General features: G+C 46.1%; 1 protein-coding gene across 4 annotated transcripts in view; it reads right to left on the bottom strand.

Moving 5' to 3' along the window:
* Positions 1-11,561, bottom strand: part of KHDRBS3 (KH RNA binding domain containing, signal transduction associated 3) — a 189,789-nt gene extending 178,228 nt beyond the window's left edge. For 2 of the 4 annotated variants that reach the window (XR_005796647.1, XM_040494483.1), the window contains exon 1: positions 6,899-7,056. Coding sequence is in view for 3 of the 4 variants with exons in the window: in XM_040494483.1 (XP_040350417.1) it covers positions 6,899-6,989 (91 nt within the window). In the remaining variant the exon portion in view is untranslated. Of the gene's footprint in view, positions 1-6,898; positions 7,068-11,539 lie in introns of those variants that run through there. The other 2 variants (XM_040494484.1, XM_040494482.1) reach the window with 2 other exon arrangements.
* Positions 11,562-12,321: the final 760 nt, after the last annotated feature.

Below are 12,321 nucleotides of genomic sequence, written 5' to 3'. Positions count from 1 at the left end.
CTCTCACTCTCAAAAATAAGCATTAAAAAAAAGTTTAAAAAAAGAAAAAAAGGGGGCGCCTGGGTGGCGCAGTCGGTTAAGCGTCCGACTTCAGCCAGGTCACCATCTCACGGTCCGTGAGTTCGAGCCCCACGTCAGGCTCTGGGCTGATGGCTCAGAGCCTGGAGCCTGTTTCCGATTCTGTGTCTCCCTCTCTCTCTGCCCCTCCCCCGTTCATGCTCTGTCTCTCTCTGTCCCAAAAATAAATAAACGTTGAAAAAAACAAATTAAAAAAAAAAAAAAAAGAAAAAAAGGTAGCCATGTTATCATGACAACATAAACACCCTCAGGAGTTTTATGAAATTATTTTTTCTTATTATTACTTTGCATATTGTGTACATCGGGTGTTTAAAAGACTCAGATCTTGCAAATGAGGACCTCAACAAATCGGTAAGCCATAAGAAATCTGTATCTAAAAGATCCACGTAAGAGGAATGAGTGGTCTAACAATTATCATTAACTCACTCATCCAAAGACTTTTGACAGCGCCCTTATGGTGGGCGGTATCGCAAAAGAGAGATACAGCCTGGTCCCTGCTCTCCAGTAGCTGGGAACGAGGAAGGACAGGCAGACTAACGCCCACGGCCGAAGCCAGCACACTACGCGTATCACAAAATAGCGTTGCGAGGACACAATCGTAATCATTCGTGTCCATGCTGTCTCTGGCTGCTTTTCTGCTGCAACAGCAAGTTGAGTGGAATGTACAGCCCACGGAACATTCGCTTCCGTCCACTTGCAGTCAGTCTACAGGCCTACTCCGAGTCTCACGCGAAGACAATGGCGATACACCTGCAGACACATCATCAACCACTCTGTCCAGTGAAAGGGCCCAGCAGCAATGATACACCAGTAGTCCACTCCAGATTTTGATGTTTAAAGCCCATTCCACACCATAAGAAACTAGGCACCTTGGAAGAAATGGCTAATTTTAGAGCTGCGGCACGGCAAGTACAAGATGTGCCTGGAACAAAATGCTGTTAAGGGATTTAAAAAAATATTCAAGGGGCGCCTGGGTGGCGCAGTCGGTTAAGCGTCCGACTTCAGCCAGGTCACAATCTCGCGGTCCGTGAGTTCGAGCCCCGCGTCAGGCTCTGGGCTGATGGCTCAGAGCCTGGAGCCTGTTTCCGATTCTGTGTCTCCCTCTCTCTCTGCCCCTCCCCCGTTCATGCTCTGTCTCTCTCTGTCCCAAAAATAAATAAATGTTGAAAAAAAAAATTAAAAAATAAAAAATAAAAAAAAAAATAAAAATAAATAAAAATAAAAATAAAAATAAAAAAATATTCAAAAGACATATGGGATGCTCCTTTCAATGAGACCCAGGAGCCAGGGTAAAGGGCTTCCCAATGGCCAAATCTGGGACAATTTAATTGCCAATTTATATAATGATTAGCAAAGGATTATGACCAGTTGAATCAAAGAAGAATCCCTGCAATTATACAGATGACTGAGGGAGGGAGAGGAGGAAGAAGGAAAGAAAAAAATGAACATGTTCCCTCAGGTAGAATGTCAACCAATCAATGTAGATGGAATGACTGAATTAGAAAATCGCCACTTTAGGGGCACCTGGGTGGCTCAGTCAGCTAAGCGTCCGACTCTTAATTTCAGCTCAGGTCACGACCTCACAGTTCACAGGTTCAAGCCCCGCATCGGGCTCTGGGCTGAAAGCATGGAGCCTGCTTGGGATTCTCTCCCCCTCTGTGCCCATCCAATGTTCATGAGTGCGTGCGCGCTGTCTCTCTCAAAATAAATAAAATTAAAAAAAAAAAAGAAAATCTCCATCTTACAACTAGCATAGTAATAATTCAGATTAACAAACATTAATGGATGCTAAAATCTGTGAGAAAGAGTTTACAATGAGGAACGGAGTATTTACAAGTGTCTCCTCGCAAAAAATACTAATTTCCTTACAAAAGGAAAATAATATCTTTGCAGTGGAGACAGCTGGCAGGACCTTAACCAAGTAATCAAACCTATATCGTCGGTCACAGGACAACGTGACCCCGACACCGTGTGCCTCCCAATAGGAGGTGCCAAGCAGGACACACCATCGCCTCAGGGGGATTCCTGCGGAAGCACGTGAACCGGATATTAAGGAAATGGACAACCCAGACGGACGACCCACAGAAACCTGGTCTCTGTGGTAATCAAACACGCACGGCATAAAAGGTAAAGGAAGACGCAGGTGCTCTTCCAAAGTGAGAGACTAAAAGACACTAAACAGCTGAATGCACTCTCGGGTCTTGAACTGGATCCTCTCCAAGACCAAATGGGAAGCACGGCAAGAGTGGCGCACGGACTGCAGACGAGACAGTTGTATGAAACAACGATCGACTTCCTAAATGTGATCACTCGCCTCCAGAACTGCAGTTACGTAAGAGAAAATCCACGCTAAGGTGGATTTTTAGGGGCAAGGGGAGATGAGGTGGGCACCTTACTCCCCAACGAGCCAGGAACATACGTAAATACACGGGGACGATGGGAAAGCGTTAACAACTGGGGAATCCAGACAAACGGGCATACGGGACGCCTTAGCACTATATTTTCAACTCTTTTATTTTAAAACTGTTTCCAAATAAAAGTTTTCAATGCCTAGAATAAGAAATAAAGGTCTTAACAACGGGAGGGGGAGAGAAGAGAGATAAGCAAATAACCACAAAGTGCCAACAGGAATACTAGGTGCGACGGAAACATAGGGGAGCCTGGAGCTAAGAATTACGTGCGGAGATTGGAAAGGGTCTGTGTCGCTGACCGAGTCCCTTTCCCACCTGTGATGGGTTCGGTGTCCAGCCAAGCCCTCTTCGAAGAGGACTCGCCCTGGCCCCATGATGAGCTGAAGTCATTCTGAGCCCCGAAAACCTCTCTGCATTCTCCTACCGAACACACTCTTGGAGCCATTCCCTCTACGTGTTTATCTCCCTCCCCGGACTGCAGACTGCTTGACAAATGACGAAGACTGAAGACGGTGATGGTGGTGGTGGCGATGGTGGTGGTGGCGGTGGTGGTGGTGATGATGATGATGATGATGGCGGGAGCAGCTGTTTACCCCATGCTTTAGTACCTACCAGGCATGACACTATACATCTCATCACACAAAGACTCCAAGCAGGCTTCCTTTTTTTCAACAACCATTTTATAGTCATGGAAACTGAGGCTGAGCAGGGTTCATGAATCCAAGGTCACAACACAAAGAAGCGGCTCAAACCTGTGTGACTGAGAACTGTCCTCAGCCTCTCCTTGTTACCAAACAGTCTGAACCTCGTCCCAGCATTTTCAGTCAGCAGCAGGCACGCGCTGGTTAGGCAAACGGGAGGTGAAAGGGACCTCTCTCAGTACTCGGCTCTGTTTACAGTATGCCGAGCACATCCAAACTCAAGGCCAGGAGCAGAGGAGGCACGAGGTGGGAGGAGAAAGCCGGCCCTATAAAAACGGCCAGCAGATACTCTACTGCACTGGTAGATAACCAAGATCTGATGTAGGAAAGTCAGATATAAAAGATACGACATGAGGATGAGAAACATAAATGTGTAGTGATCTCATATTAGATGTGACAAATATGCCCTGTATGTTAAAAACTCAGAATGAAAGTAAATACCTATAAAATCTTTGTCTTTCCACCTTAGTGACCTATGAGGCAGGCATTACTGCCAGTGTAGACACGGAAGTAACTGGCCCAGAACACACAGTTCAATTTAACAGGTCAGGTACTTAACAAATATTAGTTGAATAAACGAACAAAATGAAAGAAACCTCAGGATACGTTTCTGAAGTCCTGTGGCCTCTTTCCAGTATTCCGCTCTGCTAAAATTACTAAATTTGTAATCGTGTCTTTGTCCAAAATTCCTCCCAGGTTTTGTACCTGGACCTGGTCAGCCCCTTACCCAGGAAGAAGCAGATGTTTCCACACCAGCTGACAAAGCTTTGGTTACTACGGTTTGCTTCCTCACACAAATGGAAGAGTTTGACTCATCGGCTCCAATGCAAATAACAGGACTATAATTTCCCCCACAGAACAAACAAATTTATGGCCGACAGCCATAAATCAGACTATCCTAACACTTACCTTGAATAAAGTTTTCAATTCAACGCTTTGGAGATAATTTTTCTGTAGGGCATAGTGAGCCCTCTCCCGTGACCTTGCACGAGCTCTGAATCCCTGTAACCTGTGTCTGTTCACCTGCACAGCGAGCACAGAGCAACCTGCCAGAGGTCGCCAGGGTTAACCAGGTAACGTGTGAAAAAGGACCCGGCAGCAGCCCCTGGCACACCCGAAGCACTCGGGAGGTGCCCACGAAACGGCAGTCATGGTTCTCGGCGAATACTGAGGACAGCCACAGAGTGCGCCTCTTAAAATCAGAACTGTGAAAGGCTGATGCCGATACAGGGGTATCGAAAGCAACGCCGGCCTGCGGACCATCAAGCCCGGTTCCGAGTAGCTACCGGCGGGACCAGGGGTAACCAGCTGTGCGCAGCGCCATCTAGTGGAGCCGGAGCAGAGCACAAGTGCCGACCGAGGGACAGGGACGCCCGTGCAAACTACCCCTGCTCCCCTCCGTTGGGATGTCCAGGAGAGCTGGAAACAACAGCGACCCCCGCCCCTGTAACATGTGCATCAGAAAGGGCGTTCTCACTTCCGCATGCTCTTTATCATACCACGAAGAACATCAGTGATGCGCCACGAACACTACTTCTAAAGTCCTTAAAATAGCCGCAGGGGCTGATGGGCAAAAAAAATATGGAAATGTCCAGCTGTCCAATCCAGGGTAAAAGATCTTGTGCTGGTGGAGAGGAGCTGCTGAGGGTCCAGCTACGTTTTAATGTGGGCAGTCACAAAGCCGTTTAGGGAGGCTTCATTTGCTCATTGACGCTTCTGGTGCCACAGAACCTTGAACAGCACCATAAAAATCAGAGTGCTAACTTTGCACAGGGTTATCACTAAATAAGCTTCCGAAGAATGAGTCTATTTTTTCTAGATTTTAAAACTACACTCATTCTAATAACAAAAAAATCACCCTGAGAATTGAAACTAGACAGTTATTACACGTTTTACATCTGAAAAGTGACCCAGCATGCACATGTGGTCTCAGGCTATTGCATAAAACTAGCAGGCAACATTTATTAAGCACCTGCTATGTGTTAGACACTGTACTTAATCTCATGTCTAGAACAGCCCTACAAAGGAGGTATAGGTGCTCCCATTTTACAGACAGGAAACTGAGGCGCTTTTTTTTTTAATTTTTTTTTTCAACGTTTTATTTATTTTTGGGACAGAGAGAGACAGAGCATGAACGGGGGAGGGGCAGAGAGAGAGGGAGACACAGAATCGGAAACAGGCTCCAGGCTCTGAGCCATCAGCCCAGAGCCTGACGCGGGGCTCGAACTCACGGACCGCGAGATCGTGACCTGGCTGAAGTCGGACGCTTAACCGACTGCGCCACCCAGGCGGCCCCTGAGGCTCCTTCTATAGCAGCTCCTCCCTTGTTAAGTAACACCCTTTCCCCTATAAATGCCATCCACCACACCTGCCATGCCGCCACGGGTCACAAAGTTTCTGCCCCGTTTTGTCAGGCCACTGTGTGTCCCTCTGGACAGCATGCACTCTGCCGTCCTCATAGACCACTGGCCCAATACCGAGCACTTAATTTTCAGAGCTGCATGACAGAGAATTTCCATGGAAGTCAAAGATGAAAATGCACCTCTACCTGGTGCCCCCAGGTAAAGTGTCTAGTGTCCTGGAGGTAGGCAGGTAAGGATTTAAATCTCGGTTTACCACTTAGCTGTCTGACCTTAGGCAAATTATTTGTCCTGCAATGCCCTCACTTCTCTCACCTGTAAAATAAAGTAAACCGATTTACTCTTTTAACACCGTTAGAAAAATTAAATGAAAAAATGGACATAAAGCTTCTAACCCAGAAAAAACCTCTTGATAAATGGCAACTATTACTATTAGCAATCGCAAGGCGAGGTTATTCAAACATCCTCCCCACCCCCATCCCACCTCCATCCCAGAGCCAAAACCATTGTCGGTGGAATATGTTCTTTTACGTTCTTGGCACTCTTTTCCCCTCGCTTTTTGAGCCTGTTTTTAGAAAATGGAGAATTTCTACACATACCACAAACTGACTAAAAACTTCTGCTATCATACTTTCAACCAATTGTACCTACGATACAGAATTAAAATACAAAGAGCTCCGTGCCTCTGAGAGGTTCCTTAAAGACCCACAGAGCTTTCTCAAGAATCTGATTTAGGGGCACCTGGCTGGCCCGGTTGGTTAAGCATCTGACTCTTGATTTCCGTTCAGGTCATGATCTCATGGTTCGTGAGTTCGAGCCCCACCTTGGGCTCTGCACTGACAGTGCGAGCCTGCTTGGGATTCTCTCGCTCTCAAAATAAATAAATAAACTTAAAAAAAAAATAACAACGAAATTTGACTTAGTCACTTTCTACAGTGAAAGTTTTCCTATTTTTCTCTTTGACCATCGGGACACACAACTAAAACTCCTTGCCTTCAATGCCCACTAAAGGCTGAAAAGTGCTGCTGGAGAACACAGGAAGAAAGTGAACAGCCTTTGCGGTAGAGCATACTTTAGGGGACCGTTTCTTAAAATCTACCATCGCCAAAGGAAAATCCCTAACTGGCTTCTACTACAATAAAACTTTTATTTAAAAACAATGTCGACTTCTGTCCTTTTATCTCTTTTCATAAAGTAGCCTATCAAAACCCCACAGACTAGATTTAAAATTGCAGCCCAACTATTCAAAATTGTGCACCTTCACTGGGCAAGCTACTTCACATTTCTGAGACTCAGACGCGCCATCTGAAAAAAACAAAAGAGGCAGGCAGGGCATAAAACCACCTACCTTGCGAGATCTTTGTGGGGACTGGAGATAATGCACAGGAAGCACCTGGCACGGAGGCCCTCAGTTTGGCAGCCTGCATCATAATCATCATCCCCAATGCTAAGGAACACTTCTATTTTTTGGTAAAAAATGTAAACCGCTTTATCCTCATTCGGTGGGAAGATGACGACCAGCTGAAGGGTCCTGTGATGCCAGGGCGGCTGCCGACGCCCGATCCATCCGAAGTCCCAGCCGCTCTCTGCACGTGGGTGTCCGCCCGCCCGCTGCTAATGTGGACCACCCCCTTCAGGTAAGAGGGCGGGAGTCTGCCATGGTCCCAGGGCTTCAAGTTTCCGCTTTTTAACCCGTCAGAAGAAATTTCACGCAGGAATTTAGGCAAGGAGAGCTCGCTGTATTGGAGCACACTGGCTTAATCAATTGCTTAAGAAGAAGAAAAGTAAATAAACATCTGATTCAAAGCGGATCTGCTAACATCTCTTATCTCCCAGAGAAGGACCCCCTATGGTTCTACCCCACCCACCAAAGGGCACTGGGGCCTTGTGCTGGCTCCCGGCTGCATCTCACTTAGCGCCTCTTTGGTCTGTGTCCCTGGGGCCGGTCCAGACTTCATCCCTGCCCCTTTCAGCTGTCCTTTAAGGGACCCACTGCTCAACACTTTCTGAGTCTCCCACCTCCAGGAATATTAAAACACAACGCTGAAACAACGCGGGGTGGGAGGCTGCAGGAGCCAGGTGCCGAGAGTTACAGGAGGTGCGCAGGACAGAGAGATGGAAGAGTGTCCCACAAAGACGGAGGTCGCAATGATGTGCTGTGCCGACGAGGACACCATCGGAGACGTAAGCACCGTAAGCACCGGCTGCTCTGGGACAAAATGGGCAATCTGGATCCATGGGGCGGACGGGGGGCGGGGGGGGGGGGGGAAGAAGGGATGTGGTCACAGGAGATACCCTAGAGCAGAAATTCCCAGGGTGAGGTACAAGAACAGATGCTATAGAATCTTTCAGTTCCGGCACCATTACTAACGGCCGTCCCAGCCTGCCCCTGTACCTCTGCGGGCCAGTGAGGTCCCGGAAAGAACGACACTGCTTGCACCTTCGCGCGGGCATTTGGCAAGCATGTCACCCGGAGTAAGTCATTTCAGTCGCTGGGAGTCTCAGTTTCTACAACTGAAACGTTGGGCTGCTAACGTCTACACTTCTGGGTTGTTACCAGTATTCAGATGGCAGACAAGACGGGGCACAGAGAAGAGCCTCGAAAATGTCCCTAGGCTGACTGAGTTAAACCACCTAGTCACTCAGTACTTCTGAAGGAGAGTTGAAGACATTCCCCAGTTAAAAAGGAGGGCATCTATGCACTTGAAACTCACTCTCAAATTAAGACATATGAGAGCGCTCGTTTCTCAGCAGCAGAGTCTGTTTTCTCCCCTCGCTCCCTCCAGGACCCGGCACAAGGACCTGGCAGGTTCTCAGGAAACATGTCACTAATGACCAGATACCAAAACACTGTAACTCACAATTGCTGGATCGCTCCGAATCATAACACACTACAGGAAATTCAGAAATGGTTTGCCTAAAAAAACAAACGAGAACTCTGAAAAGCCTCTAAGAAAAACAATTAAAAACTAAAAAACCACACCCTCCTTTGGATGAAACAGAAACTCGCACACCACTTCTAAATATAAGTCTGCAATCTCCATTCTCATTTGTCTCTCTTACTCTACACGTCTGACAACATTCAAGCGAACTGCAAACAGTTTCTAAAAGGGGGGGGGGGGGCACCACAAATGACACCTCAAGCCATCAGGGTTTTGTTGAACAAAGAGAAGCATGTGGGGCTAAATAACGATCCTCCCTTCATGTGTTTTTACCCCTCACGTACATCCTGAGTGATGCTAAGAGCACTAATATCAGAGAAATGGATGCAATATGAAAAATTACCATCTTGAAATACCAACAGAGAACTTTATCAATCCGGACACAAACAGACCACCATCATCTTGACTCCTTTGCTCCGCTTCCTCTTGTAACCAACCACTAAATATAACTTGGCAGTGAACCATCCACCAATCCATATATTATATCAGATAATTAAAAATACAGGGTTATGTAATCTTATTTAATGGTTACTTGGCTTGGATTGAAAGCAGTACCAGAGAGCTGGATGAAATTATAATGCATAAGACATTTCTAAAGATGTTTTTTAGTAAGAGTCAGCACATCCCCTACTAGCAAATATAATACAAAACATGGAACACTACTTTCATCTCCAGTTAACCTCCCTGGCAAGAAACAGACAATGTCAATTCCTTCCAGGGGCTCGGGAAGTGGGGAGAGACATACCAAAGCCTATCTTCTTTGATTTGATTTTAACATCAAGTAAACATCACCCATTACATTTGGTAGAGAAACAACAGTGCTCAGTATTTACAGGGTAGGGGGAAGGAGAGCCAGTTAGCCTAAGAAAATAAAAGTCAGCAACTAATGCTCACCGTGACACGCAAGCCTGGAAAAGGTATAAAAGCTGACTTCCATTAGCACAGGAGCGTAGATCTTGAGGCCATCCCAGCTCAAGTTCTTACTTACAGATTATTAGAAAAAAATAATTCAGCGAGGAGGCTGATCAATGTTTACAACTACTGAATTTTTTAAAAATGGCAACATCTCATTTATAAACGGTTTCATTATCATAATGTGTTGATTACTAAAGTAATAAGCTGGTCACAGGAGGGCTTTAATTCAAAGTGCCTCTTGGCCGGAGCATTAAAATCCTGTAGGATAGATAAACCTACTATACATGTTTGTTTCTTCAAACAGACCACTAGGTAAGTATCGAAAGAAACTTTTTTTATAAAAATCAAGGTAAGTCCACCAGAAAAGAGCATATTAATTACATTGATCTCTACAGCGTTTTAAATTAGCGTGTGTTGTATTCTATCTTTGCAGGAAGGCACAAATAGCAAGAACAATGGCCTTAAGAGACAGGAGACCTGAGTTCAAATTACATCTCAGCTGCCCACAAACTTGCATAGTTGGGTTCCGCAGCCGCCTCCCCAGAAAAACGGAGATGTCAACGTCAGCCTCACAAGAGTCCAAGTGTGAGAAAGGAACCGAACGGCATCAGCATGTACCTTAAAGAGCCTTGGAAACTTCAACACGCTATGCAAACATAAGGTATCGGGTTCAGTGCTGACCGTCGTCACGGTACAAGTTGGTGCCGGAAGCCTAATTCCAGCATCGAGATTCAGAATAAACTCTGAAAAGAAATAGTTTCTTTCAGAGGCAAACAGTCAATAAAATCGCTAAATATGAATAAAAATGCTTTTCTATAGCCAATAATAACAAGATGGTTATCAGATTCAAAATCAAAGTTTTCTAATAACCATTCAAATTCAGATGTAAGACACTATTTTAGAGGTGCACTTGTAATTCTGAAGTTACATAATTGAGCATAATTAATACTTTAAATGATAAGGCTTTGCATTCTGGATGTCAGCTTATGATTTAAGAGGCAAACATTTTCGTCTCAAGTAATCTAAATTAACAGTAATAACAGCATCTTGAGTATCACCTTTTCCTTCCTTCACGTAACTGTTTGCTGTGAGAAATGTACTCCTTACACAAATTACTTTTTGTATGGAAAAGTAAGGTGATCGGGTTTAACATCTACAAAAATACTAAACGGGAACACTGTCCAGTATCTATTTCAAGTAACCAGAAGCCACTGACACTAGTAAAAACACAAAACACCAAAAGAATTTTGAATGTACGGTTTTAGCAACACAGTACTATGGCAACATGGCACGGAGGTAAAAAAAAAAAAAAAAATTCTGACTTTCAAAATAAGATAACTCATTACACTTGTACTTCAGCTGTTTCCTTAATTGAGCACCACATAACTTTGATTCGGCTTCTTTCTTAAGAAAAATGCACTTGACTCCACAATGCAGACTATTTCTAATGCCACTGATCTCACACAAGGTACAGAGAAATTTCTTTCACAGAAATGACAGCCCAGCAGGCAACAAAAGATATATGTAAATCAAAAAGGAAGGAGTGCAAACCTAACTGCAGAACTGTTCAGAAGAGCCTCGGAGTAAGCTTAAAATTCCTTTTCCCTAATTTAAGAATGTAAGCCCATTACTTTTTCACAAGCCCGTTTTACTAAAGAAATAAAAAAGAAGCCTGCAATTAAAATAAAATGGGAGAGCTCCGTAAACCGATTTCTCTTCCACAATTCAGACAGCATGCGTGCTTACATTCTTGGAGACACGGAGTCTCCCCACTAACAACACACCCTACTCTGTCTGCAGAACCGGCTGAAACAGGCAAATGCTGGAGGCTGCTGTTCAAAAATATAGATATCGATATACAAATAGAATATGTCTGCCTCTTCTTTCACTTCCAACAATAAAAGAGCCAGGGCCAGCATTAAGATCAGCAGACCCGATTTAACTCGGAAACCACAAACTGTCACTGCACGGAGTGATTCCTGCAAAAGGTAACAGATCTGACCAGGTAATGTTTCTGCCATCACCCAGAGAAGCAGCACACCAGTAGCCCCCAAGCCCATCTTCATCTGAAACATGGGTAACAGATACAGAAGGACCCGAGGACTGCTCCCGGGAAGGAAGGCTCCATTTACCGTCCATCCCAGATCACTCAGGAAGCTCAAGGAAGAACAAGCCAGGAAATCCTGTCCTGGGTAGGCGCGCCTCCATATGCCCCTGGATCCCGGTGCCCTCTGCTTCCCAGGGCTGTTCACACCCTGGACTGGCGGAAGCAGCGCTAAAACGGCATAGGCAGCAAAGACTCCTCGTCCGGTCTTCTGAACTCCTAACCAGCCTCCAGTGAGGGTGACGCACCCAGAGCGTCCCAAAGAGAAGACAGGCGAGCCAAGAAGGGGGCTCTTGCGTGGGCCCCTACCAACCCCTCCCCACCAAGGGCCAGCCTGCAAGCCTGGGCAGGAGCTGCCCACCTCCAGGGAGAGCAGACCACCCTGCCAGGGTGCCGATAACCTGGGCACTGGAGAAAAAACGAGACAGACAGGAGAGGAACTGGGCTCTGCCACTAAGACCGCTGGGTCCTTCTCCTCGGAAACGCTTGGGGTCTGACCCCAAACCTCCCCCAAGGTCCTCAAACTTCACTAACAATACAGGCACCTGTTCCCTTCACCTTTTGTGCATTTCATCCCCTCCAATCCTTTCATTTTGCTCCAGCTCTTTCTCCAGCTCCCCGGACAGACCAAACACACGAGGATGCCCGAGTCCCTCACAAACTCCCCTCCGATGAGATAATTCAACCCCCGCCCCACCAAAGCCCCCAGATGTTCGCCGTCCCCCACCCACAAGTTTACCTCGGGTATCCTCGAGTCCCCAAAGATCTTCCAGTCTCGTCCGAGCGCCCCAGCCTTCTGCAGCCCCCCCC

Source organism: Herpailurus yagouaroundi, unplaced genomic scaffold (genome assembly GCF_014898765.1).
Source record: "Herpailurus yagouaroundi ecotype Mexico unplaced genomic scaffold, PumYag 186, whole genome shotgun sequence".
Taxonomy (NCBI): Eukaryota; Metazoa; Chordata; class Mammalia; order Carnivora; family Felidae; genus Herpailurus; species Herpailurus yagouaroundi.
The sequence above is the reverse complement of the archived record's forward strand: the minus strand, read 5'-3'. Positions and strand labels throughout refer to the sequence as shown.